The 27,044-nt window shown below is 47.3% G+C and overlaps 1 protein-coding gene across 2 annotated transcripts; it reads right to left on the bottom strand.

Moving 5' to 3' along the window:
* Positions 1-2,061: 2,061 nt before the first annotated feature.
* On the bottom strand, positions 2,062-26,496 carry BNIP3 (BCL2 interacting protein 3). Of its 2 annotated transcripts, none has more exons than XM_072130561.1 (6): positions 26,337-26,496; positions 13,593-13,767; positions 12,843-12,927; positions 9,396-9,502; positions 8,186-8,335; positions 2,062-3,624 (listed from the first exon to the last, which is right to left on the bottom strand). In XM_072130561.1, exons 1-6 carry the CDS (start codon positions 26,380-26,382, stop codon positions 3,579-3,581), a joined length of 609 nt encoding a protein of 202 aa, XP_071986662.1. In that variant the 5' UTR covers positions 26,383-26,496; the 3' UTR covers positions 2,062-3,578. The 2 variants fall into 2 exon arrangements, with proteins under 2 accessions (XP_071986662.1, XP_071986663.1); XM_072130562.1 differs by having other exon boundaries at positions 13,593-13,764; positions 26,337-26,493.
* Positions 26,497-27,044: the final 548 nt, after the last annotated feature.

The raw sequence follows: 27,044 nt of genomic DNA, 5'->3' as shown, positions 1-27,044 counted from the left end.
CTGTCAGTCACTGTGTGTGGGAGGAGTAATCAGGACTCTCACTGTCAATCACTGTGTGTGGGCGGGCTAATCAGGACTCTCACTGTCAATCACTGTGTGTGGGCGGGGTAATCAGGACTCTCACTGTCAGTCACTGTGTGTGGGAGGAGTAATCAGGACTCTCACTGTCAATCACTGTGTGCGGGCGGGGTAATCAGGACTCTTACTATCTATCAATCACTGTGTGTGGGCGGGCTAATCAGGACTCACTGTCAGTCACTGTGTGTGGGCGGGCTAATCAGGACTCTCACTGTCAATCACTGTGTGTGGGCGGGCTAATCAGGACTCTCACTGTCAATCACTGTGTGGGCGGGGTAATCAGGACTCTCACTGTCAGTCACTGTGTGTGGGCGGGCTAATCAGGACTCTCACTGTCAATCACTGTGTGTGGGCGGGGTAATCAGGACTCTCACTGTCAGTCACTGTGTGTGGGAGGAGTAATCAGGACTCTCACTGTCAATCACTGTGTGTGGGCGGGCTAATCAGGACTCTCACTGTCAATCACTGTGTGTGGGCGGGGTAATCAGGACTCTCACTGTCAGTCACTGTGTGTGGGAGGAGTAATCAGGACTCTCACTGTCAATCACTGTGTGTGGGCGGGGTAATCAGGACTCTTACTATCTATCAATCACTATGTGTGGGCGGGGTAATCAGGACTCACTGTCAATCACTGTGTGTGGGCGGGGTAATCAGGACTCTCACTGTCAATCACTGTGTGTGGGTGGGGTAATCAGGCCTCACTGTCAATCACTGTGTGTGGGCGGGGTAATCAGGACTCTCACTGTCAATCACTGTGTGTGGGAGGAGTAATCAGGACTCTCACTGTCAATCACTGTGTGTGGGTGGGGTAATCAGGACTCTCACTGTCAATCACTGTGTGTGGGAGGGGTGATCAGGACTCTCACTGTCAATCACTGTGTGTGGGAGGAGTAATCAGGACTGTCACTGTCAGTCACTGTGTGTGGGAGGAGTAATCAGGACTCTCACTGTCAATCACTGTGTGTGGGCGGGCTAATCAGGACTCTCACTGTCAATCACTGTGTGTGGGCGGGCTAATCAGGACTCTCACTGTCAATCACTGTGTGGGCGGGGTAATCAGGACTCTCACTGTCAGTCACTGTGTGTGGGCGGGCTAATCAGGACTCTCACTGTCAATCACTGTGTGTGGGCGGGGTAATCAGGACTCTCACTGTCAGTCACTGTGTGTGGGAGGAGTAATCAGGACTCTCACTGTCAATCACTGTGTGTGGGCGGGCTAATCAGGACTCTCACTGTCAATCACTGTGTGTGGGCGGGGTAATCAGGACTCTCACTGTCAGTCACTGTGTGTGGGAGGAGTAATCAGGACTCTCACTGTCAATCACTGTGTGTGGGCGGGGTAATCAGGACTCTTACTATCTATCAATCACTATGTGTGGGCGGGGTAATCAGGACTCACTGTCAATCACTGTGTGTGGGCGGGGTAATCAGGACTCTCACTGTCAATCACTGTGTGTGGGTGGGGTAATCAGGCCTCACTGTCAATCACTGTGTGTGGGCGGGGTAATCAGGACTCTCACTGTCAATCACTGTGTGTGGGAGGAGTAATCAGGACTCTCACTGTCAATCACTGTGTGTGGGTGGGGTAATCAGGACTCTCACTGTCAATCACTGTGTGTGGGAGGGGTGATCAGGACTCTCACTGTCAATCACTGTGTGTGGGAGGAGTAATCAGGACTGTCACTGTCAGTCACTGTGTGTGGGAGGAGTAATCAGGACTCTCACTGTCAATCACTGTGTGTGGGTGGGGTAATCAGGACTCTCACTGTCAATCACTGTGTGTGGGAGGGGTGATCAGGACTCTCACTGTCAATCACTGTGTGTGGGAGGAGTAATCAGGACTCTCACTGTCAATCACTGTGTGTGGGCGGGGTAATCAGGACTCTCACTGTTAGTCATCATCATATCACAATTTCAGGTTCATGTTGCAATTTATCATGAGAACCCAAGTAACTCAAGAAATAACAATCAAAAACTGCATCCTGTTTGTATTCAATAAACTTTATTGACATTGTTCTGTTTTTTTAACCTTTTTTCTGCGCTGGGAATATAAAGAAATATGATGAAATACATAGACAAAAATCTTTCTTCATATTTTTCTGAATGGATTTATTACTGTCAATATTTACGGATTGAAAAATGACGCAATATACAATATTCTAGCAGACTTTATATTTTCAAGAGACTCTCTAATTTTCTGTCTTTTGACCCATTGCAGATGTGTTTATATGTTCATATGTCAACCCATAAAAAGTTTGGGCAAAACGAAAAGTTTTTCTCAATTTGGTTTCTTTGATTGTATTTTTAATAGAGGTTAAAGCATCAGAATTGTCCAAATTTGTCCCTTAATCTCAGAACTTTTTAAGAGCTGCAATACTAAGCGCAACCTGCGGACGAGAGCGGCGCTGTTTTTCTTGCAACCCCTCACTTTTGCCTGGTTGAATCTTTATTGGAACCGTTCACAGCATAAGCTGAAATGTAACTTTTAGATTTGAGGCTTTGGCGCCTTCTTTGGCTTAACCCTTTCCCTTCCCTTACATTCTTTGCTGCCGTCTTTGTGCTTCTATAGACACTAATGGCCGATCCATTTCTTGCCGCCATATTGGATGATGTGGATAGAACGGCCTCTACCCTTAAAGAATTTCCTCTTTATTGATAATATTAACAATATCATTAGATAAGAAACACATAAATTATATACAATCTTAAAGGTGCGTTATGTACTCAACTCCAGATATTGACACCGTATCAATATCAGAACCATGAAAGCCATAAGTTCTGTCTTCTAACCCTTCCCCATTGGCAGGTTGTGCTACTTCCTGTTCTACTTCCTGTTTGAGTGACCGCCCCTTTGATACATGTAGCGGTCACATGATCTTTGATACATGTAGCGGTCACGTGATCTTTGATACGTGTAGCGGTCACATGATCTTTGATACGTGTAGCGGTCACATGATCTTCGATACGTGTAGCGGTCACATGATCTTTGATACGTGTAGCGGTCACATGATCTTTGATACGTGTAGCGGTCACATGATCTTTGATACATGTAGTGGTCACATGATGTTCTCCCTGCCTCTCCGCGCTCCACGACTTGTAGACGTCCCCTCTAAGAATCACAGTAAGTCATGCTGGTACATAAGAACATGCAAGAGAAGTAGGACACTATCTACGCACTGAAAACGGGGGTGTTGTGTAGCCCTTTAACAAAAAGGAGATAATACACCTTGTCAGACACGGGCAGCACAGCAGGAAGGTAGATCCAGGAGAGATTTCCATACATCTGGCGGCACCGGAGGCCGGAGAAATCAACGATTGTGAAGAGGCACTAGGAATCTTTATCTCTCTACATCATATTGACCAAATACTTAAGCAACTACGATTCACAGTTGAAGATAATCTACATAAAACATGGCCACTGGATGACATGGACATGGCCTCAGATATACTGCATGACCGCAGGTCTGGGGTCTTCTCCGCTGTGATGGCGTCTCTCCGGACTAGAAGCTTCCTGTAGAGGTTGTCAGACGCCTTCCGATGTAAACCCTATGAAGAGACAACGTATATTACACACAATGGAGTATAAAACTACATCTAATAAGATTCCAAGATGCATTTAGAGGGCTCGTCCACTTCCAGGAGGCTGTCGCCCAGGGGCCTAATTTACCCTGGAGCCCGCCCTGTTAAAATACTATACAGTGGTTTTGTTAAATAATAATATTAAAAATCTTCTTAAAATCTTCTGCGCTGAGGCTTCTGCTACATTGTATCGCGCAGAACAATCTCGCTCCATGAGAAACCAATAAAATGTGTCGCACAGTAATGGCCCCGATAACATTGGGATTATCTGCAGGAGCTCAAACTATTAGAAATTATCATATTCTCATTGTTCTCAGATCCCAGATATAATAGGAACCTCCAGTCTGAGATACAAGGGATTAAGTACCAGGACGGAGGAAATATCCAAAATAGAAGGAGCCCCGAGGGTCACATGTTATAGGAAATCGAATCTGCAAGTAGGAGAAAAGCAGTGGAAAATATCCAGTCTCTTTAGGTTTGTTCTTAAAATGAATCTGTATGTAAGTAGGAACTGTATATTTTATAATTGTAGCCCCAGACAAATTTTTTTTTTGCCCCAGTGAAAAATAGATTTTCAAAATCTTGGGAACAAGGATTATTAATAAAACTTCTTTACAGACACCTTACAGCGGATCATTGCAGCCTGGGACTAACGACACTAAGGTCACCAGGTCACCAGAGGTCACGACGGGCAGAGAGGTCACCAGAGGTCACAGCGGGCAGAGAGGTCACCAGAGGTCATGTCAGGCAGAGAGGTCACCAGAGGTCATGTCGGGCAGAGAGGTCACCAGAGGTCACAGCGGGCAGAGAGGTCACCAGAGGTCACAGCGGGCAGAGAGGTCACCAGAGGTCATGTCGGGCAGAGAGGTCACCAGAGGTCATGTCGGGCAGAGAGGTCACCAGAGGTCACAGTGGGCAGAGAGGTCACCAGAGGTCACAGTGGGCAGAGAGGTCACCAGAGGTCACAGCGGGCAGAGAGGTCACCAGAGGTCACAGCGGGCAGAAAGGTCCTTCTGTGTCTAGGGGTTGCCTGTAAGTCGGGTGTCCTTAAGTCGGGGACTGTATTGATAATATAGAGAATGGTAGATACGATCGCTCCTCTGATCTTCTGTAGGTTCCTCTCATCTGTCCCCGGCAGGACCGGATCCATCACATTTTACACATTGGACAATGTTGGATCCTTTCCTTAAATCAACATGTTTTATGATGACAATGATGCGGCAATTTAGGGAAACAAATACAGAAGTTATTTCTCATAAAGTCTGATGAAACCCAAACGCTGCGACCCCCACCCCCCCCACCCCTCGAAATAAATTCTCAGACAATACTGAGCTGCCAACTGTTCCTAAAGTGAGACAACATGTTCTGCTCCGGGTACATCATGTTTCAGGAACGTGGGGCCAACAGTGCAACAAAAAAGAGAAAACTAAGAGGTGGGGGGATGGTAAGTGCCACGTGTGGTCAATATGCTGTCTATACTATATACCCGGGGCCCAGACATGGAAACCACCATCACTGTCCTATATCCACATCATAGCGACCCAAGACTCTGCTCAAATCCTCATAACTGATATAATAAGGTGCCAGGAACTAGCCTAACCCCCCCCCCCCCCTTCCGTCCCTTATAGACAGGTCAGGGGTCAGGGGTAAGAATTATTCTGTTCCTTCCAACTTCTATTACTCAACTGCTAATAATAATCAGTATTCAATGTGATAAATGATTAGTAAATGATTCTATATTACAATGCGACACTTTTCTTCAGGCTCCTTTTTAGATCTTGTTTACCCAGGACTGTGATTTACACAATTGGTTTCATTCACATTTGTGTAATGCTAAATTTAACCTGCGGGGGCAGTGCAGGAAAATGATGCACTTTCCACTAGATAAAGTTGTAAAGTTTGTAACCAGTTTTCTGGGGTCTAAATAATTGGAGAACCTGACAGCGCCATCCAAGTAAACAGACCACAGAGTTGCTAAGGGGCCCAAGGGGTAAGGGGCACTAGTATTAATTTTTTGCATTATTAAGGGGCCACTCCTAGGGTGAGCTAAGTGAAATTACATTTTTACAGCTTTCCTATGTAACTTGTATTCATTACTATGCACTGAGCTCCCCCTAGTGGTGGCTGTAGACAGTTTGATTATTAGGAAAGGGATTTATCTCTGCAGCACAGAAGTGATGTATCCGGATGAGCTGAAATCTTTATTTCATACATTACATGGGAGGATTACGACATTTTGCCATGGGGCCCCGTGACATATGTGTAAACCTCTGTGACCAAGGGGATTTTTGTAATAATATGGATTTTTTTGGTTTCCATTCTTAGAAGATGATACATATATCTATATGTATAACAGCACAACATAAAGAAGAGGCTCCAGATTTATTATTTTTCGGGTAATACAATGCATCTCCTTCCCGGATCCTAGAAAAATCTTATATTATCAGAGGACAATTGCAGAACAACCCCCAAGACTTGGTGTCCAGGGACACAGGACAGAACAGACGTCCTGGGAATGATATGCGGCCGGTGAGTCAGTTACTATAAGTGGTGTCTACAGATTATACCGGAGCAGAGCAGCCGGTGCACAGTGCACATAACACAAGTGCTGAGGGTATATACATACACAACACATGTGCTGGGGGTGTATACATATACAACACATGTGCTCGGCTTATACACATATACAACACATGTGCTGGGGGTATATACATATACAACATATGTGCTGGGGGTGTATACATATACAACACAAGTGCTGGGGGTATATACATATACAACACATGTGCTGGGGGTGTATACATATACAACACATGTGCTGGAGGTATATACATATACAACATATGTGCTAGGGGTATATACATATACAACACATTTGCTGGGGGTGTATACATATACAACACAAGTGCTGGGGGTATATACATATACAACACATGTGCTGGGGGTGTATACATATACAACACATGTGCTGGGGGTATATACATATACAACACATGTGCTCGGCTTATACACATATACAACACATATGCTGAGGGTATATACATATACAACATATGTGCTGGGGGTGTATACATATACAACACAAGTGCTGGGGGTATATACATATACAACACATGTGCTGGGGGTATATACATATACAACATATGTGCTGAGGGTATATACATATACAACACAAGTGCTGGGGGTATATACATATACAACACATGTGCTGGGGGTGTATACATATACAACATATGTGCTGGGGGTATATACATATACAACATATGTGCTAGGGGTATATACATATACAACACATGTGCTGAGGGTATATACATATACAACACATGTGCTGGGGGTATATACATATACAACACATGTGCTGGGGGTATATACATATACAACACATGTGCTGGGGGTATATACATATACAACACATGTGCTGGGGGTATATACATATACAACACATGTGCTGAGGGTATATACATATACAACATATGTGCTGAGGGTATATACATATACAACACAAGTGCAGGGGGTATATACATATACAACATATGTGCTGGGGGTATATACATATACAACATATGTGCTGGGGGTATATACATATACAACATATGTGCTGGGGGTATATACATATACAACACATGTGCTGAGGGTATATACATATACAACACATGTGCTGGGGGTATATACATATACAACATATGTGCTGGGGGTATATACATATACAACATATGTGCTGGGGGTATATACATATACAACACATGTGCTGAGGGTATATACATATACAACACATGTGCTGGGGGTATATACATATACAACATATGTGCTGGGGGTATATACATATACAACATATGTGCTGGGGGTATATACATATACAACACATGTGCTGAGGGTATATACATATACAACACATGTGCTGGGGGTATATACATATACAACACAAGTGCTGGGGGTATATACATATACAACACAAGTGCTGGGGGTATATACATATACAACATATGTGCTGGGGGTATATACATATACAACACATGTGCTGGGGGTATATACATATACAACATATGTGCTGGGGGTATATACATACACAACATATAGATTGACCAAACAATGATTACAGCTTAATGAGGCCAATATATAACCATGAGAGTCTATATATATATATAATGTTTGTGTATAAATATCCACCAAGTGCTTATACACAGCAAATATCTCTATAACCACGTTGTGCAAACAGTAAGAAAACCACCCGTCCTCTCCTTGACCTTGGAATATTTTCATGGATAGAAGTTGTCCGATCTTATGTAAATGAATTGTAAAGTCTACCAGGATTTCATAAAACTTTCCACATATTGAAAGCTTTGATCACTGGGCACCTGAGTGGTGACACCAAAGAAATTAAGTGGTTCATTTGATTATCAGAAAGTGTGACCAGCTCTATCAAAGCAGAAGTTTTGTCTGGAGAACCCAGGGAGATGCTGACATGAAGTCTATAGTTGTACTAGCACCAATGATATTATTATTGTCAGGTTTGGCAGTAATAACGTACCCCAGTCCGATAGCGAGAAGGTGAGACAGCAGTAAGGATGGGAGAAAGACCTTTAGAAACTCTGCTGAGAAAATTCCACCTTTTTTCATGACACTGGTGTTCCTCATACTTAGTGCCGCGCTTCGCTTTGGATGTTTGAAGGCAAACTCCCTGTATGGAAAAAAGTCTTTGATGAGATTCTGGAACAGATCCGTGTGTGACTCGCGGCCGCTATGTTGGGTTTCACCTCTCAGTTTGCCGCTGACCTTGGGTATAGATAAGGGGGTTACTGTATCTTCAGTGTTGGACATTGTTGGATCTAACTATAAAGCAGCCTCAAACAAGCAGTACAGTAACCAACAGCCACCATCCAGGGTGTTACCGGTGTGGGGGGGGGGATTTTGGGTTTGAGTCCCACAGCGGAGGTTGAACAAAACATTCAAGTCCGGAAGGAGTCTGCTCACCCCTACCCCTCAGGCTATATTCACCCTGCCATATGGGGGACGTATATACGACCGATAAAAGCCCCCCCATAGATGGCAATGGGCGCATGGTGCCCTACGGGAGCGGTACAGTACAGCACATGTGCGGCACCATATCGCTCCGCACCACGTGAAAAGATAGGACATGTCCGTGCACCATATTCTTCTATAGAGAGGGGCGGGGGTGAGCAGCGCTCATCCCCTCCTCCTCTCCCCGGCGCCACCTTGTGCCATGATACTGTACAGCGTGCAACGGCAGTGTGAATGCGCCCTTACACTAATGGTCATGGACACTTGAGGATATTTTGGAGTAGAGTTTCTTTGTGCTGGGATGAGTTGCACCTCATTTATGGAAATTCCCCTCGGCCAATCCTATCCAAGGCTTGTTGCCGGATTGGCTGTTCAGCAATATGTACGATTCAGGTGACCGAACCCCAACCTGGACCTTACTTCCCCTCATCTATAACAATACGCCTTTATTATGGTAGGATGAAAAACTAAAGTGTCCAAACTGATAAAAAGGTTTTTAATAAACTTCCTTGGACCTTGCTATTTGGGATCTGATAGTAACAGACGTGAGATGAATAACTTGTCTTCCTGATCCGGGAGGGAACAGATCGCTATGAAATAATATCTCTACGTATCGGATCCTATTTACCCGGAGGTCATTTTTTACCAGCTTCTATCAGGTGGGAAATACACAAAAAGATCTTCCCTCCAATGTAGTAAAAACATCCCAAATCTCTTACTTTGGAGGGATATTTTCTGGGCGGCTCGACCAATCCCAGATCCAGTCGGAATTCTTCTTCAGTAGGTTTTCCAGTTCTTTCCTCCGTTCGATGTAATCTTCTTCTGACTGCGAGAAGAAAAGAGAGAATTATAGATTTTATGTCATTCTGGAGAGATTAGTGGTAGAATAGATTCTGGATTTGTAGGTCACATAATGTGTAGGGTCTAACTGATTACAGATGGGGGGCGGGGGGGAGGTCATGGACCCCAAATCATCCATCTAAGGTCAACTACACGGAGTCCAGAATGTTGGTGTGTAACAACCTGGGCCCACAAGAAGGTCCGAGGGTCTTCCTGTTACATCAAATTCTGATCCTAACTGGTCAAGAAGACTCCGGATAGAGAACCAACATTAAAGAAGACCTGGCACCCCCCCAAAAGACCCCAACAAACATGTCCCCCATAATCCTCCCCCAGCCCTATTCTAGCAATGACATTTTTATAAAAAATTTAGGATGACAAAGTTAGTTTTAATCGATCCGAACCAAATAAGAGGTCGGATCCTCATACAGGTCCCTGGGCGACGCACCGCATCCTCACCCCTGTCAGCGGGGACCTGTAAGAATGGGCGGCAGCAGCGCATATATTGCACAATTGCTGCTGGCTCTCTCCGATGCGGTCACAGAGGGGCTTATTCACAGCGCCGGCCGAATGTTATATATTGCGCAATACATGCGCTGCTGCCGGCTATTCTTACAGGTCGTCGCTGACTGGGGCGTGGACGGGGTGTGTCGGCCGACTGCCAGGGGACCTGTACGAGGATCCGACCTCTTACCAAATAAGATTAAAACTAACTTGCCAACCTAAATTTTTTTTAAAAATGTCATTGCTAGAATAGTGCTGGGGGAGAATTATGGGGGACATGTTTGGTGCGGGTCTTTTGGGGGGGTGACAAGGTCCTCTTTAAGACCTAAGGGCAGAGTTATCAAGCTGCCTAAGAGTAAGAATGTGCTGTTGCCCATGGCAACCAATCACAGCTCAGCTTTCATTCTACCAGTGCTCATGGATGTTTTGGAGTTGCCATGGGAAACTAAGAATATTCTTACTCTTAGGCGGCTTGATAAATCTGCCCCTGGTGACTAGATGAAGGGCACCGGCTCCTCTAGAGTCTGACAGTGATTGTGGATGTGTGAAGCGGACGCCTCCCGCCGCCTGGATCTTACACTTAGTCTGAGTTTTGTGCAAATTTTCTACTTTTCTTTCAGTCCAGTGAAACATTAACCACAAAGGAAAACAATCTATTTTAAGCAATGAACAAGGAGCCCTGCACTTCCTCCTCCTTTGGTTGTTGCCTCCGCTGAGGGGCCGCTCCTCTACAACACGGAAAGCGGATGAACTACTTGTGTAGGAAACTTTTATAAATGGGATCACTTGATGAGGGTCGTCTCCAACGTTGGATTTTACTTGGTTTTTCACTGTGAAAAAATTCCTTAAATCACCAATAGCAGGTTTGTATTTTTTTTTTGAGGGGGAAGGAGGGGGGGGGGAGTTGTACCTATTTTTTTTAACAAGTGCACCAAAGTATCATGAAACCATCTCTAAGCAGTGTTACTGTTACTAATCCAACCAGCGACATGTGGCCGCTACATTCTGCAGTGCAAAACAATGGGAAGAGAGGGGAGACAAATAAAAGTTGACAAAGTTGCTAAAATGTCCTGTGCACCATGTTGTAGGGTCATTAGGATGTTTTTTGGGTCCAGGCTATGTATATGCACATCATGTTATCATAGGGATGTTTATACTGTAGGACGGGGCGCATGTCAATACCTGAAATGTAATGGGTCCAAGTCCCCACATCGAATCTGCCCCCTACCAATTAGTGCACATCTATAGTGATAGACAGCAACCTCCCCGATCCCCACCACTGGGAGGTGCCGGAGTCTTGGCAGAGATGTGTTCTGTTTGATAGGATTTGGATTTCTGTTGGTTTATAGTTTGGATTCTGCTGGATCTGACCTGATTGTCCATGTTTGCCTGTACATTGGTTTGATCACTTGAGCACAGGTGTCCCCTAAACCATCTTGGCCAGCTGCTATTATAGCGGGACCACCACAAACAGGGGCACACCTGCCCTGAGGCAAGTTGAGATTCTTGCCTCAGGCGGCACGCTTCCTACTGGACCAGGGGGCGGCGTTGTGCCCCGGCCGCCAGCAGCTCCCCCTGCCCGCCGGTTGGCACATGCAGCCCCCCCCCCCGCATACTTCTGCGAAATGTCAATTTTAGTTTTATACTACATGCCGGCACACTGTATGCATTTTATACTACATGGCGGCACACTGTATCTATTTTCTACGCTGTATCTGATATATTTTATATATATAGGGGGGGCGTCTCTCTATGGCTTGCCTCCGGCAGCAGACAGGCTTGGTTCACCCCTGACTACAAGAGGAGTGAAGAGGAGATCTCCGTATTTAGGGATGAAGTGGTGGGAACCAGAGAGGTGCGAGGATAACCCTTACGTTAGCCCTTAGTGGTGACCTGAAGTCAATCTGGTTGGAAAGTGCAGCGGCTCAAACTGTGCCGATGCCAGTTTTTCCCAATTTTCCTCAAATTTGAACAGTGGCTTTGTAATATAGGTATTTTAGGGCAAATTTCTCAGCTTAAGTTATGGGGTAATGTCACAGATTTTTGGCTCAAATATTCATTGCAGATGAAGATGCTTTCTGGACAGATGTTCTGCAGTCCTCTCCTCTGGCATCAGATACACTGCACAATATTAGTAAATGTTTGGCATCGTCCCTGGGATTACACTAAATCAACAGAGCCAGAAGTGTTGTCATAGGAACGCAGAAGCCGCGGAGCATCAGTAATACAGCACTAATAGCAGCCAATCTGCACACACAGTGTTATTCCTTCTGGTAGTTTTCCAGGATCATTCCTCCTCCTTCTTTCATTTTCGTATAATGTTGAGTCAACGAAACGGAAAGCGTAAAAACAATTAAAAAAAATATAAAGCAGATTAAGAGCTTCAGGGTAAAGTAGGAGGCAAATCCATGGCAGGGAACAGACAGGGTGCAATGCTACACGTGAGGGTAATATTAGGACAAGGACCTAGAATTAGAAAACTTGGGGAAGAAATTAAAGGGAAAACCCAGGAATCATATTAATGACCTATAGGATAGATCATTGATATCTCAGAAAACCCCGTTAAAACATGTGCACTCTCCATACATCAGCACTGTCCTCCATGTATAGGAAGTGATATTGTAGCTTAGTGCTGTTTAAAGGGATGTGACGATCCATACAATGTAGCCCTTATGGGAAGGTAGGGTCCGACCATTGTCAGGCAGATTAGATTGGGGCGGCCTAAGGTGCCGCCAAGTATCCATCACCAGAATTCCCATAGAAAGTAATACAATATAACAATGCATTGTCTTATGTTATATACAATGTATCATTAGTCTCACCTGAGAACTGCTCTTCTCTTTACTCCCATGGGTGTCACTGTCACTCAGTCTCTGGATGCTCTGGGGGGTTTGAGATCGTGGGGGGCTTCAAGAGAGAATACAACATGTTAGGAGAAGGGTAGGTGAGAGTCACATGGCCTGGCTACTGAAATCTGGTTGGATCTTCCAAATTTTCCTTAGTTGTAGAATCCCAAAAACCCTGTGATTCAAGGGATGCTTCATTTTCAACGACCTCACAAATCCTTATTATGGCACAAAGAAGTAAAGTGACTCCCTCTCTGCATAGAGTCTGAATCCCATGTGTAAAACCGCTAATCCTGTGGACGATTGATCCTTGTTAGACCCTTGGTGAGAGGTGACCAAAAGTGGACAATGGCCGGTTTCACCTTTGGGACCTCCACCTGCTGCATGTTGATAAAAATGATGTAAAAAATTCGGTAGGCCACAATAAATGAGGCCCTTACATTTTGTGGACCCATAAAACCCCTTTGAGTCAGAACAAACTTGTTTACACTAATGGTGTATCCCAGGTCCAGCAGATCCCCTTCACCTAAATAATGGGATCTCTTCAAAAACATGAAACCCAATAAAAATGGTATCGTAACCATCCTGCATCAGGGATAAAAGCCGTGTCGATGGTACGAACCAAGCTTAGGTGGAAATGTCATATTCTAATATTCATCCAAGGTGGAGATCCCCAATATCTAGATCTTAGCGTAGACCTTTGTGGAAATGTATCTGAAGCTTTACCTATCGCAGTGGGAACTCTCCCTGGAGCTGCTTCTTCCGGATTCATGCTGAGCATCCAGTAATATCTTCTCCATGTCTCCATTGTGGATGGAGATGGAGGCTGGGACCTGCTCCTGTCCTCCTAGGGTTGTCCCACCACCATTGCCGCTGAAGTGCAGTTCTACCCAGGAACCTGCTGGTCACAGCAAAACAACAAAAGTCATATTGTTCTAAGAGTCCTAAATAGAGAAAACACTCAGTTATCTTTGATCCACAGATTTATAAATTCATCATGTTTTGTAGGAAGGACTTACAGTAAATGCTCCTTGGAAAAGAATATGCAAATGTGTCTCCTCCAGGAGGAAGCATTATCCATAATTCCCTAGTAGGAGAACCAGCAAGAGCTACACGAAGGTCAACGCAACCAGTGAATGAGTTCCCTGAACTTATAAGGAGCAAGTACATCTGCTGATATTTCTAGCCCCATCTCAAAGTTCACCGTTACCTTGCAGGGCAACCAACCATCCATACGGGGCACTAGAGAGAATGGGGCACATTTACTTACCCGGTCCTGTCGCGATCCCACGGGGCGTTGTCCGATGAGGACTCGGGTTCTGCCGGGATTCACTAAGGTCGTGCGCCCGATTTCCACCAGGTGTAGCTGCTGCCCCGAGGTCCGCTGGAGTTCACCTTCTTCCCTGTGCATGTGAGTGCGTGATCTTGCAACACAAATCGTTTTTTTAAATTCCGCGGTTTGTCTGAATCCGTCGGGTTGTCCGACGGCCATGCCCCCGGATTTCTGTCGCGTGCAAGCCAGCGCCGATGCTCCACAATCCAATTGCGTGTGGCAAAAACCCGGGGCAATTCAGGGCAAAAACGGAAATATTCGGGAAACCCGACGAAAGTGTGCGATTCGGACACTTAGTAAATGAGCCCCAATGTTTCCTTCCTTCTGCAGGAGAGATAATTTACATGTCCTTCAGTCAATTTTTACGCTTTATCAGAACTTATCTCAACTTATATGCAGCCAGTATATATATATACATTGACCTCCATTGCTTTTCTGACAACTCAATGGGGCTTATTTACTCAGGTCCCACGGCCACATTTCCGTTTGGGGATCGCGCCGGGGATTACGTCGCAGCGAATGGATTGTGACACAATCGCGCCAGCTTTCACATGACACAAATCGGTGGGCGGGCCGTCGGATGCTCTGATGGATTCAGACGACGCCCGGGATTTAACATTTAAAATTGTGTCGCAAGCCAAGCACTTACATACACTGGGAAGAAGATGGACGGACCTGATCGGGGAAGCGACACAAGAAGGAAATCGGGAATCGCGGCAGACTTCATCCTCGTCGGACATTCCGGATCTGGGATCACGCAGGGACCGGGTAAGTAGATGTGCCCCATTGAATCCAATGGAAGACCCATATAAGTCAATGGAGTTTATACTGATCCGTATCTGGTTCTGTGATTGTGATACTGATCTGCAGTGAGTCTGGTTTATGGACTCCATTGCCTTGTATGGGAAGATGTGTTATGGGCAGGTGGAGTAGAATGACTGGATCTCCTCCATGGTGAGTGCGACACGTAGACACAAGGATTGAGGTCATTTAGGTTCAGGCCTGAGGACAAGCAGCTCCAGTTTTATTATTAACCTGAAACACAGAGACAATATTTACCAGCGCCGATGAGAAGGAGCCTCGCGTCATGGCCACATACCTTGTGTTATCGCTCCACGCCAAGTATTGTACAGAATGTGGCAATCAGATGACTCCCGGTCACATGACGCTTGTTTTCACCGGAGACCGGAGAACAAAAGTTCACATAAAAATAGCGACACAACACGTCCTCAGCCGCTACAAGAGACCCCCGGCCGCTGGAGATCTCTAACCTGCTCATTAGTTATAGGGGATGAAGAGTTGTGTGGCCCTAATAATGGCCCTGATTATGGCGCGGAGCCGCGGGCGCTGGCGACGCTCTTACTTCCATGTTTACAATCTCACTATTAATGTAACAACTTCTCTATCAGCATCAGGAGCCGCAGCAATGATTCATCTCGTCACGTGTTATGGAGAATACAAGGGACGTATTAACACATTGTTGGGTCCTAGTGGCTGTGCCAATAACAAGGTTACTTCTGGTCTATACACTCCAGACACAGGAGAAATCCCTACGTGATCCCTCCAGCGCCTGCAGGTGACGCGTCCTCCGGCTCCTCCATTATACATCACATAAGTAATGTCCTCACACACAACTCCCCAGTAAGTAATGTGCCCACACAGCCCCCCAGTAAGTAATGTCCTCACACACAGCCCCCCAGTAAGTAATGTGCCCACACAGCCCCCCAGTAAGTAATGTGCCCACACAGCCCCCCAGTAAGTAATGTGCCCCACACAGCCCCCCAGTAAGTAATGTGCCCACACACAGCCCCCCACTAAGTAATGTGCTCACACAGCCCCCCAGTAAGTAATGTGCCCACACACAGCCCCCCAGTAAGTAATGTGCCCACACACAGCCCCCCAGTAAGTAATGTGCCCACACACAGCCCCCCAGTAAGTAATGTCCTCACACACAGCCCCCCAGTAAGTAATGTCCTCACACACAGCCCCCCAGTAAGTAATGTCCTCACACACAGCCCCCCAGTAAGTAATGTGCCCCACACAGCCCCCCAGTAAGTAATGTGCCCCACACAGCCCCCCAGTAAGTAATGTGCCCCACACAGCCCCCCAGTAAGTAATGTGCCCACACAGCCCCCCAGTAAGTAATGTGCCCACACAGCCCCCCAGTAATGTCCTCACACAGCCCCCCCCAGTAATGTTCCTCACACAGCCCCCCAGTAATGTCCTCACACAGTCCCCCCCAGTAATGTCCTCACACAGCCCCCCCCAGTAATGTCCTCACACAGCCCCCCAGTAATGACCTCAAACAGCTCCCCAGTAAGTAATGTCCTCACGAAGCCCCCCCCCCAGTAATGTGCCTCACACAGCTCCCCAGTAATGTCCTCAAGAAGCCCCCCCCAGTAATGTCCTCACACAACTCCCCAGTAAGTAATGTGCCCACACAGCCCCCCAGTAAGTAATGTGCCCACACAGCCCCCCAGTAAGTAATGTGCCCCACACAGCCCCCCAGTAAGTAATGTGCCCCACACAGCCCCCCAGTAAGTAATGTGCCCACACAGCCCCCCAGTAAGTAATGTGCCCACACAGCCCCCCAGTAAGTAATGTGCCCACACAGCCCCCCAGTAATGTCCTCACACAGCCCCCCCCCAGTAATGTTCCTCACACAGCCCCCCAGTAATGTCCTCACACAGCCCCCCCCAGTAATGTCCTCACACAGCCCCCCCCAGTAATGTCCTCACACAGCCCCCCAGTAATGACCTCAAACAGCTCCCCAGTAAGTAATGTCCTCACGAAGCCCCCCCCCCAGTAATGTGCCTCACACAGCTCCCCAGTAATGTCCTCAAGAAGCCCCCCCCAGTAATGTCCTCACACAACTCCCCAGTAAGTAATGTCCTCACACAACTCCCCAGTAAGTAATGTCCTCACACAGCCCCCCCAGTAATGTCCTCACACAGCCCCCCCAGAAATGTCCTCACACAGCCCCCCCAGGAATGTCCTCACACAGCCCCCCAGTAATGTCCTCACACAGCCCCACCCCCAGTAATGTCCTCACACAGCCCCCCAGTAATGTCCTCACAGAGTTACCCCCATGTTCACCCCCTTCCCTTAGCTGCTGTTATGTTTCCTCCTCACTGGTGCAGCTTTGTACATTACTTTCTCTGCCGGTCATGTGATCGTGACATCATCACAGGTCCTGCAGCCTCCGGGAGTCTTATTTTCCTGGAGACTAGGACCTGCAGGGGAAAGCAGGTGGAGAGAGGGGAGGATGGGAGGGCAGTGGGGCAGATGTTCTGCAGGGAGGGCACCAGTCCCGGATCTATTGACCTGGCAACCCCCCTGGTGTAGCTCTAGAGCTGAGGTCCCCAACATATAATCAGACTACAACCTCCCTCACACCTGACCTCAGCATGTCCAGAAGATGATGGGTGTGGTAGTTACTAAATGACGAGCACCAGTAGCCCCTGCATGTGGTAGTCAGTGGTTCCTGCTGTGGTTGGACAATGTTCCTCTTAACATGAAGTTGCACCTGGACTTCCAATACTTGGGAATGGAAAAGAGACAAAACTTCTCCTGCAGACAGTGTTGGAGCGGCCCAACAGAATCCCCAGTTCTCAAGAGTTCCCGCAGTAGACAACTCCATGTGCAGGGAAGGGTCAGAGAGCAAAATTAAGGCGCAGTCCATGTAAGCTTTTGGCGCACAGCTCATTGATGTCGGCATTTTTATGGCGCACGACTGATTATTACCGTCTATCCATTAATTACTTACAGCCGTGTGACACTTTAATACATCGGGCTGTGCCGGAGACTGATCTCCAATGCCGACAGTCGTGCTTGCGTCAGAATTAGTAACTCCCACCAATGTGTCTGTAGGACAAGGTCTGGTTTCACCTGTTTTCCTCCTTTACCAAGAATTCACCGGAGACAAGTGCGACCGAGCACCAGAGGACGATCCCGTGAGCCAGAGGACGATCCCGTGAGCCAAAGGACGATCCCGTGAGCCAGAGGACGATCCCGTGAGCCAGAGGACGATCATGTGACCCAGAGGACGATCCCGTGAGCCAGAGGACGATCCCGTGAGCCAGAGGACGATCCCGTGAGCCAGAGGACGATCATGTGACCCAGAGGACGATCCCGTGAGCCAGAGGACGATCCCGTGAGCCAGAGGACGATCCCGTGAGCCAGAGGACGATCCCGTGAGCCAGAGGACGATCCCGTGAGCCAGAGGACGATCCCGTGAGCCAGAGGACGATCATGTGAGCCAGAGGACGATCATGTGAGCCAGAGGACGATCCCGTGAGCCAGAGGACGAGCCCGTGAGCCAGAGGACGATCCCGTGACCCAGAGGACGATCCCGTGACCCAGAGGACGATCCCGTGAGCCAGAGGACGATCCCGTGAGCCAGAGGATGAGCCCGTGACCCAGAGGACGATCATGTGACCCAGAGGACGATCCCGTGAGCCAGAGGACGATCCCGTGAGCCAGAGGACGATCCCGTGAGCCAGAGGACGATCCCGTGAGCCAGAGGACGATCCCGTGAGCCAGAGGACGATCCCGTGAGCCAGAGGACGATCATGTGAGCCAGAGGACGATCCCGTGAGCCAGAGGACGATCATGTGAGCCAGAGGACGAGCCCGTGAGCCAGAGGACGAGCCCGTGAGCCAGAGGACGATCCCGTGAGCCAGAGGACGATCCCGTGAGCCAGAGGACGATCCCGTGAGCCAGAGGACGATCCCGTGAGCCAGAGGACGATCCCGTGAGCCAGAGGACGATCCCGTGAGCCAGAGGACGATCCCGTGAGCCAGAGGACGATCCCGTGAGCCAGAGGACGATCCCGTGAGCCAGAGGACGATCCCGTGAGCCAGAGGACGATCCCGTGAGCCAGAGGACGATCCCGGATCTGTGGTCGCTGATGCAACATAAACAGATGTTGCTGCAAAGATGAACTTTTACCATCACATATATCTGGTCAGTGTTGTGTCAAGCTCAGAGATCAGAAAAATCCCTCGGGCCAATCCTCCTCCTATGTCCGGCTCATGACGCCTCTGTATAGCACTGAGAAGCAGATACGGGGGAGGGGAGGGATTCCCCAGGTTGTTATACAGCACTGAGAAGCAGCGAGTGGGGGAGGGGAGGGATTCCCCAGGTTGTTTAACAGCACTAAGAAGCAGATACAGGGGAGGGGAGGGATTCCCCAGGTTGTTATACAGCACTGAGAAGCAGCGAGTGGGGGAAGGGAGGGATTCCCCAGGTTGTTATACAGCACTGAGAAGGAGCGAGTGGGGGAGGGGAGGGATTCCCCAGGTTGTTATACAGCACTGAGAAGCAGCGAGTGGGGGAGGGGAGGGATTCCCCAGGTTGTTATACAGCACTGAGAAGCAGATATGGGGGAGGGGAGGGATTCCCCAGGTTGTTATACAGCACTGAGAAGCAGATACGGGGGAGGGGAGGGATTCCCCAGGTTGTTATACAGAACTGAGAAGCAGCGAGTGGGGGAGGGGAGGGATTCCCCAGGTTGTTATACAGCACTGAGAAGTAGATACGGGGGAGGGAGGGATTCCCCAGGTTGTTATACAGCACTGAGAAGAGATATGGGGGAGGGAGGGATTCCCCAAGTTGTTATACAGCACTGAGAAGCAGCGAGTGGGGGGGGGGGGGGGGGAGAGGGATTCCCCGGGTTGTTATAGAGCACTGAGAAGCAGATATGGGGGAGGGGAGGGATTCCCCAGGTTGTTATACAGCACTGAGAAGCAGATATGGGGGAGGGGAGGGATTCCCCAGGTTGTTATACAGCACTGAGAAGCAGATACGGGGGAGGGGAGGGATTCCCCAGGTTGTTATACAGAACTGAGAAGCAGCGAGTGGGGGAGGGGAGGGATTCCCCAGGTTGTTATACAGCACTGAGAAGTAGATACGGGGGAGGGAGGGATTCCCCAGGTTGTTATACAGCACTGAGAAGAGATATGGGGGAGGGAGGGATTCCCCAAGTTGTTATACAGCACTGAGAAGCAGCGAGTGGGGGGGGGGGGGAGAGGGATTCCCCGGGTTGTTATAGAGCACTGAGAAGCAGATATGGGGGAGGGGAGGGATTCCCCGGGTTGTTATAGAGCACTGAGAAGCAGTGAGTCTTGTGATTGAAGGTTTCCTATCCCGGTGCTAGCCCTTCCCAGCCGGGGGCTTATTATAGAGGCCGCAGATTAAAATATCAGTCTCTAAGAGGGTAAATGAGGAGACAGCCTGTCACCCCAAAATCACCCCCTTTGCCAGACTTGTGTCTGAACTGGACTCCACTGCCAGACGTTATAATTTATATATCGGGGACAGCAATGGGCAGCCGTCTGTGCCAAGTCTCTGGTCCAGGTTGGAGATAACCGCATTGGAAATGTCAAGAAGTTCTGCTCCCATCAGTCACTGAAAAGAGCAGACAGGAACACACAGGCTACATCTGCCCTCACCACACACACTGGCCTGGTAATGTGAAATAAACTTTTATTAAGTAGTGTCAGTATTCAGAATGCTGACAGAGGCTATTGGAACCTGTCACCAGCTAAAAATGACCTTCCTGGTGACAGGTTCCCTTTAAAGGCCGATATGGAGGTGATTTATATGCAGTCCTGTGACCCGCATTACAGAAATAAACGTACAGTTAATGTCTTATTGATCTGAGGTTGTTCTGCACTCGGCCCGGTGCTCAGAATGTCTCTGGGTCTCGTGTGAAGGAAAACGTGTCCTTGGGGTTTACACCGAGAATGGGATGAACTTGGGTTAGACTCTATAGATTATGTACGTGCAAGGACCTGGCAGGTCCTGAAGGGTGGCAGGGGCTCTCTCCGTAGCCCCTGAGCTTTAGTTATCAGGTAATGATCCTTAGAATCACCCAAAGAGGTGACATGTGTCCCACATCACTTCATGGACTGAAAAATAATGACTCTCCGAAGACAATGACTTTATGGGACCCCAGACTATAGTGTGCAGGGGGAGACGTGACAAGCTGCAGGAGCAGAGAGACTGCAATGATAACAGCCGCAGCCTGCAGCAGGGACAGAGGAGGAATAATCAGGTTATAGGCAATTACAGGGTTATATACAGGTCACTGTGTATGATGACAATCCTAATGCTTTACACTGCAGCGCTGCTCGTCGTAAGCCAAGGTGCCGGTCATTGTGTCAGATGTCATAGGATTGTCCATGAAGCTATTGCAAGGCTTAAGGGACTGTATCACCCACACAGGGCAAGTCATAGGGTACGTACAACCGGGTCACAGAGAGGACCTCACGTAGGTGCTGGATCCTCCTACAAAGAGACACCTCCAGCACAACTATGTGTGCACCTGCAGATATCATAGGAACTTCCTGCACAACAAGTCAGGACATGTATATACATTATTTCAACCACTACAGATACAAAATCAGAAGCAAGCTCACTCCATAGGTACAGTACCAGAACCAAGCTCCCTGCATAGGTACAGTACCAGAACCAAGCTCCCTGCATAGGTACAGTACCAGAACCAACCATCCTACATTCATACATTACCAGAACCAAGCTTCCTGCATAGGTACAGTACCAGAACCAAGCATGCTACATTCATACATTACCAGAACCAAGCTTCCTGCATAGGTACAGTACCAGAACCAAGCATGCTACATTCATACATTACCAGAACCAAGCTCACTCTATACGTACAGTACCAGAACCAAGCTCCCTGCATATGTACAGTACCAGAACCAAGCTCACTCCATAGGTACAGTAACAGAACCAAGCTCCCTGCATAGGTACAGTACCAGAACCAAGCTCCCTGCATAGGTACAGTACCAGAACCAAGCATCCTACATTCATACATTACCAGAAAAAGCTCACTGCATAGGTACCGTACCAGAACCAAGCATGTTACATTGATACATTACCAGAGCCAAGTTCACTGCATAGGTACAGTAACAGAACCAAGGTTGAGACATAGAAATACTACCAGAACAAAGCATTCTACATAGATTCATTACCAGAACCAAGCTCACTGCATAGGCACAATAGCAGAACCAAGGTTGATACAAAGAAATATTATCAGAACCAAGCTCCCTGCATGTAATTCCAGAATCATTCCACACCGGAATCTTTGATCTCTTCTGCCTGTCTCTCCTCTTGGCTTCTTATGCTTCCTCCTGCACTGTATCTTTTAGCCCCCGACCTCCCGCTCTTCTGCCCCCTCCTGGTTCGGATGACTTTCTGCTTGCTGCCTCCCTGCACTAAAGTTGTGTAGTGACCCCACATCTCCTCTCCATTCTAGTGAGCCGCATAATATCCCAAAAGACATCTTTTAGTGCACCGCTGCTACCTACAGGCACCACATGGAGCGTAGGGCAATTAAAGATTCTGCCCCGTGCATCCCATATGCTGTGACAACCCCAGGCTGCAGCTAATCAACTTCTCAGTCAGTGAGGTTGAGGCTTTGGCCTCAGACGGCAACTCAAACCGCCCGCATTATAATCCACCATTGATCTTTCTCACAAGAAAAACCTCTTATGTCATGGTATCAAAAATAGTCCTGGTGCCAGATCTCACCCTTATAAAAAAATATCCCCCAAAGTCAGGCAAATATGACTCTTCTCGTCCCATTTTCACATGAGACGAGTCAAGTTTAGTGGTTGCAGCGGGAGGGGAGGGGGGGGGGTCACTTCAGAAGCCCTGATCTTCTATAGCACCTGGAAACATAATTTTGGTCATAGTATAGTTAAGGATCATCTTTCGGATCACATTAGGCTAATGGTTCTGTGGACTCCAGAACTGGAGATTCAGGCAGCTAAAGACATAGTTGGAAATGTGAGCTGCAGATATTCAGTTCCCAACTATTTTTAACTGCCTCAATGTCCAGTTCTGTTGCTTACATAACCGTAAGTAATGGGAACAGGATGATGAGATCTTTATCTTTAATATGACACAAAATGCATGTTTTCAGGTGCTACAGAACTAAAGATATTGGGGCAGATTTACTTACCCGGCCCATTCGCGATCCAGCGGCGCGTTCTCTGAACAGGATTCGGGTCCGGATGGGATTTATGAAGGTAGTCCCTCTGCCGTCCACCAGGTGGCACTGCTGCGCTGAAAATCATCTGAACGCGCCGGAATACACCGAGCTGGACCCGGTGAAGGTAAGCGCTTCCAAAGCGACACATTTTCGGTTTTTAAATGCAGCGGTTTTTCCGAATACGTCGGGTTTTCGTTTGGCCACGCCCCCCGATTTCCGTCGCGTGCATGCCAGCGCCGATGCCCCACAATCCGATCGCGTGCGCCAAAATCCCGGGGCAATTCAGGTACAATCGGCGCAAATCGGAAATATTCGGGTAACACGTCGGGAAAACGCGAATCGGGCCCTTAGTAAATGACCCCCATTGACTACTGAAGCGACGCTACTCCTGATACCACTAAACTTGACTCATCTCTTGTGAAAATAGGATGAGAAGAGTCATATTTGCCTGACTTTGGGGGAGATATTTTATTATAAGGAAATGGGGAGATTTCACATAAAAGAGGGAATTCTAGAAAGGACATTTCATACCCCACCTGAGGGGCTCGGGGTTTAATGGGGTAAATCCTGTCAAGGTTCCCTTTAAAGGAGTTGAAGTACAATAGCAGATACCCCTATACACAGATGGGGCACTGGGGGAAGAAGTAGGCAAATTTCTATCATCCTGAACAAATCGGTTACATAACACCCAATGAAGCCCCTAAAAACTAACCAGTGCAAGCCCAGGTGTGTCATTGGGGACCAGTTATTGGGCACCATTGTACCCACAAATATAGTCACTTATTAGAAATTAATATAATATTCATAAACAATATATTATAACAAGCAATTCAATAATAATTTTGTGTTTCTTGCTGTCATTTTTACGCTGCATTTTGAAGAATTCGGAACTTTCTAAACTTTTGCTTGTTTTCCATTCTACCGGTAAATGTCCAATCCTTGTCGCAGTCACATTGTACAAACGGAAACATTTCCTCCAGTCTAGACAAGTCTCGGTCAGCTAGAAACATTGGACCTGCACTGATACATTGTAGCGGATTATCAGCACAGGCAGGACAGGATTGTGCTGCATTTGGCTCTTTGGATACAATTGAAGCAAATTCCCTGCTCTGAGCAGTTCCAGGGATCCTTAGGTTCCGTTCTGTGGATGAATACATGATCGTTTTCATTCACTGACAGCAAGCAGGAACTTTATAGAAGAGGAGGAATTAAAACTGATGAGCATCAGGAGGTTTATTAAAAGGTTTTATTGTAAAAGGATTATTGCAGCAAACTTTTATTCTCTCGCCGTAGACGAACTACAAGTCCAAGCATCCTGAGGGGATGTTGGGAGTTCTACCTTGTCAGAGAGCGACACGGTTCCCACAATACACAGAAGAAATACCTGGTCTCCAGAGCTCACACACAACAAAGGAGCTTTCAGAGAGCTCTGCTGAGCCGCCAGTCCTCATTGTTTACCTTATTCACCCTGAACGCAGATGTAGCAGAGCTGAGTGTGTCATTCTCTTGTTTGGTGTGTACAGGGATAACAAACTCGTTACTACTACATTGACAAACTCAGCACAGCTACACATTACTCATCAGATCCATCTGTGCTTGTCTGCGCTTCTATTTGGGGACATTTTAATCTTCAGAGAGGACAACGTCACCGCTTGCTGATGTCAGGATTCCAGCTCTTGCTGACTATTGGGAAACCCGGTGATCGCCTCCATCATCGCCCCGGTCTGTGTCATGTCAACAAACCCTCTGGGAAAAGCAATCACTGCCCGCGCTGCCGACATGTGCGGGTGACAAATGACACAAACAAAGGCGCATAGAAAGCAAAGAAGTCAAAGTACACAGAGCAACCTGCTACGTCCTGTACTGATGTAGCAGAGCTGAATCCACACGTGTCATGATCTGTGCTTCTATATAGGATTGTATTACACAGAGCAACCTACTATGTCCTGTACTGATGTAGCAGAGCTGAATCCAGTCTCGTTGTTATCCGTGGTTCTATATAGGATTGTATGTACACAGAGCAACCTACTATGTCCTGTACTGATGTAGCAGAGCTGAATTCAGACGTGTCGTTATCCGTGGTTCTATATAGGATTGTATGTACACAAAGCAACCTGCTACGTCCCTGTACTGATGTAGCAGAGCTGAATTCAGACGTGTCGTTATCCGTGGTTCTATATAGGATTTTATGTACACAAAGCAACCTACTACATCCTGTGCTGATGTAGCAGAGCTGAATCCAGACGCGTCGTGATCTGTGCTTCTATATAGGACTGTATGTACACAGAGCAACCTACTATGTCCTGTACTGATGTAGCAGAGCTGAATCCAGACGCGTCATGATCTGTGCTTCTATATAGGATTGTATGTACACAGAGCAACCTGCTACGTCCTGTACTGATGTAGCAGAGCTGAATCCAGACGCGACATGATCTGTGCTTCTATATAGGATTGTATGTACACAGAGCAACCTACTATGTCCTGTGCTGATGTAGCAGAGCTGAATCCAGACGCGTCGTGATCTGTGCTTCTATATAGGACTGTATGTACACAGAGCAACCTACTATGTCCTGTGCTGATGTAGCAGAGCTGAATCCAGACACGTCGTGATCTGTGCTTCTATATAGGACTGTATGTACACAGAGCAACCTACTATGTCCTGTGCTGATGTAGCAGAGCTGAATCCAGACGCGTCGTGATCTGTGCTTCTATATAGGACTGTATGTACACAGAGCAACCTACTATGTCCTGTGCTGATGTAGCAGAGCTGAATCCAGACGCGTCGTGATCTGTGCTTCTATATAGGATTGTATGTACACAGAGCAACCTACTATGTCCTGTACTGATGTAGCAGAGCTGAATCCAGACGCGTCGTGATCTGTGCTTCTATATAGGACTGTATGTACACAGAGCAACCTACTATGTCCTGTACTGATGTAGCAGAGCTGAATCCAGTCTCGTCATTAGGATATCCTTGTGCGTTATTCACAGTTCCATATAACATTGTAATGGTGATTGCTGGAATGGAGAGAGTTACATGACAGACTCAGCTCTGCTACATCTCCATGTGTAATGAACGTGCGGTAATGTAAGATGATGGGGCAGAAGGAGATGTTCTTACCCTGCAGGGGCTCATCCTGGAGGCTCTGCCCTTGGCTGTGGGACATGGTGCTGGTGCTGTGTTCCCTGGGCTCGGCTGCGCTCTCATATACGCAGGCACAGCTGCTGCAGCTGTCTTTGTCGCTGGGCTTGTTATTGTTATTGCTTTAAGCTCCAAGGATGACGTTTCACACGTAGCCAGGAGCTGATTAGCTGAGTGCGGCTCCCACCCACCATGGAGAAGCTTCAGCTTCCAATACAGACACATCACAGGCGGCCATTGGCCTGCGCTCACATCAACTAGTTGTGCACAAGTTCTATGGCAGCGCCGCGCTGATTGGACGCAACGACTGTGTCGTCTGGTTCTGGGCTCTTGGTTCTGGGCTGAGACACTGCAGTGATGTCTGCTGGCACAGGGGCAGGAAGGCAGAAACATAGGAGGAGGAGAAGCAGGGAGCAGAATCATCATAATAATAATAGTTACAATGTCTAACATCATCATAATAATAATAGTTACAATGTCTAACATCATCATCATCATAATAATAATAGTTACAATGTGTAACGTCATAATAATAAAAGCATTATCAATGGGAATAACAATACAAATAATATCAAAACACAATTAATGATAAAAAACTTCATAATAATAACATAAATAATCATAATAATAACAATCATATTAAGTAGAATAACAACATAATCATTATTTTGATAACAATAACTAGAA

Source organism: Engystomops pustulosus, chromosome 11 (assembly GCF_040894005.1).
Source record: "Engystomops pustulosus chromosome 11, aEngPut4.maternal, whole genome shotgun sequence".
NCBI lineage: Eukaryota > Metazoa > Chordata > Amphibia > Anura > Leptodactylidae > Engystomops > Engystomops pustulosus.
Note: the sequence above shows the minus strand (reverse complement) of the source record. Positions and strands in the feature narration are given on the sequence as shown.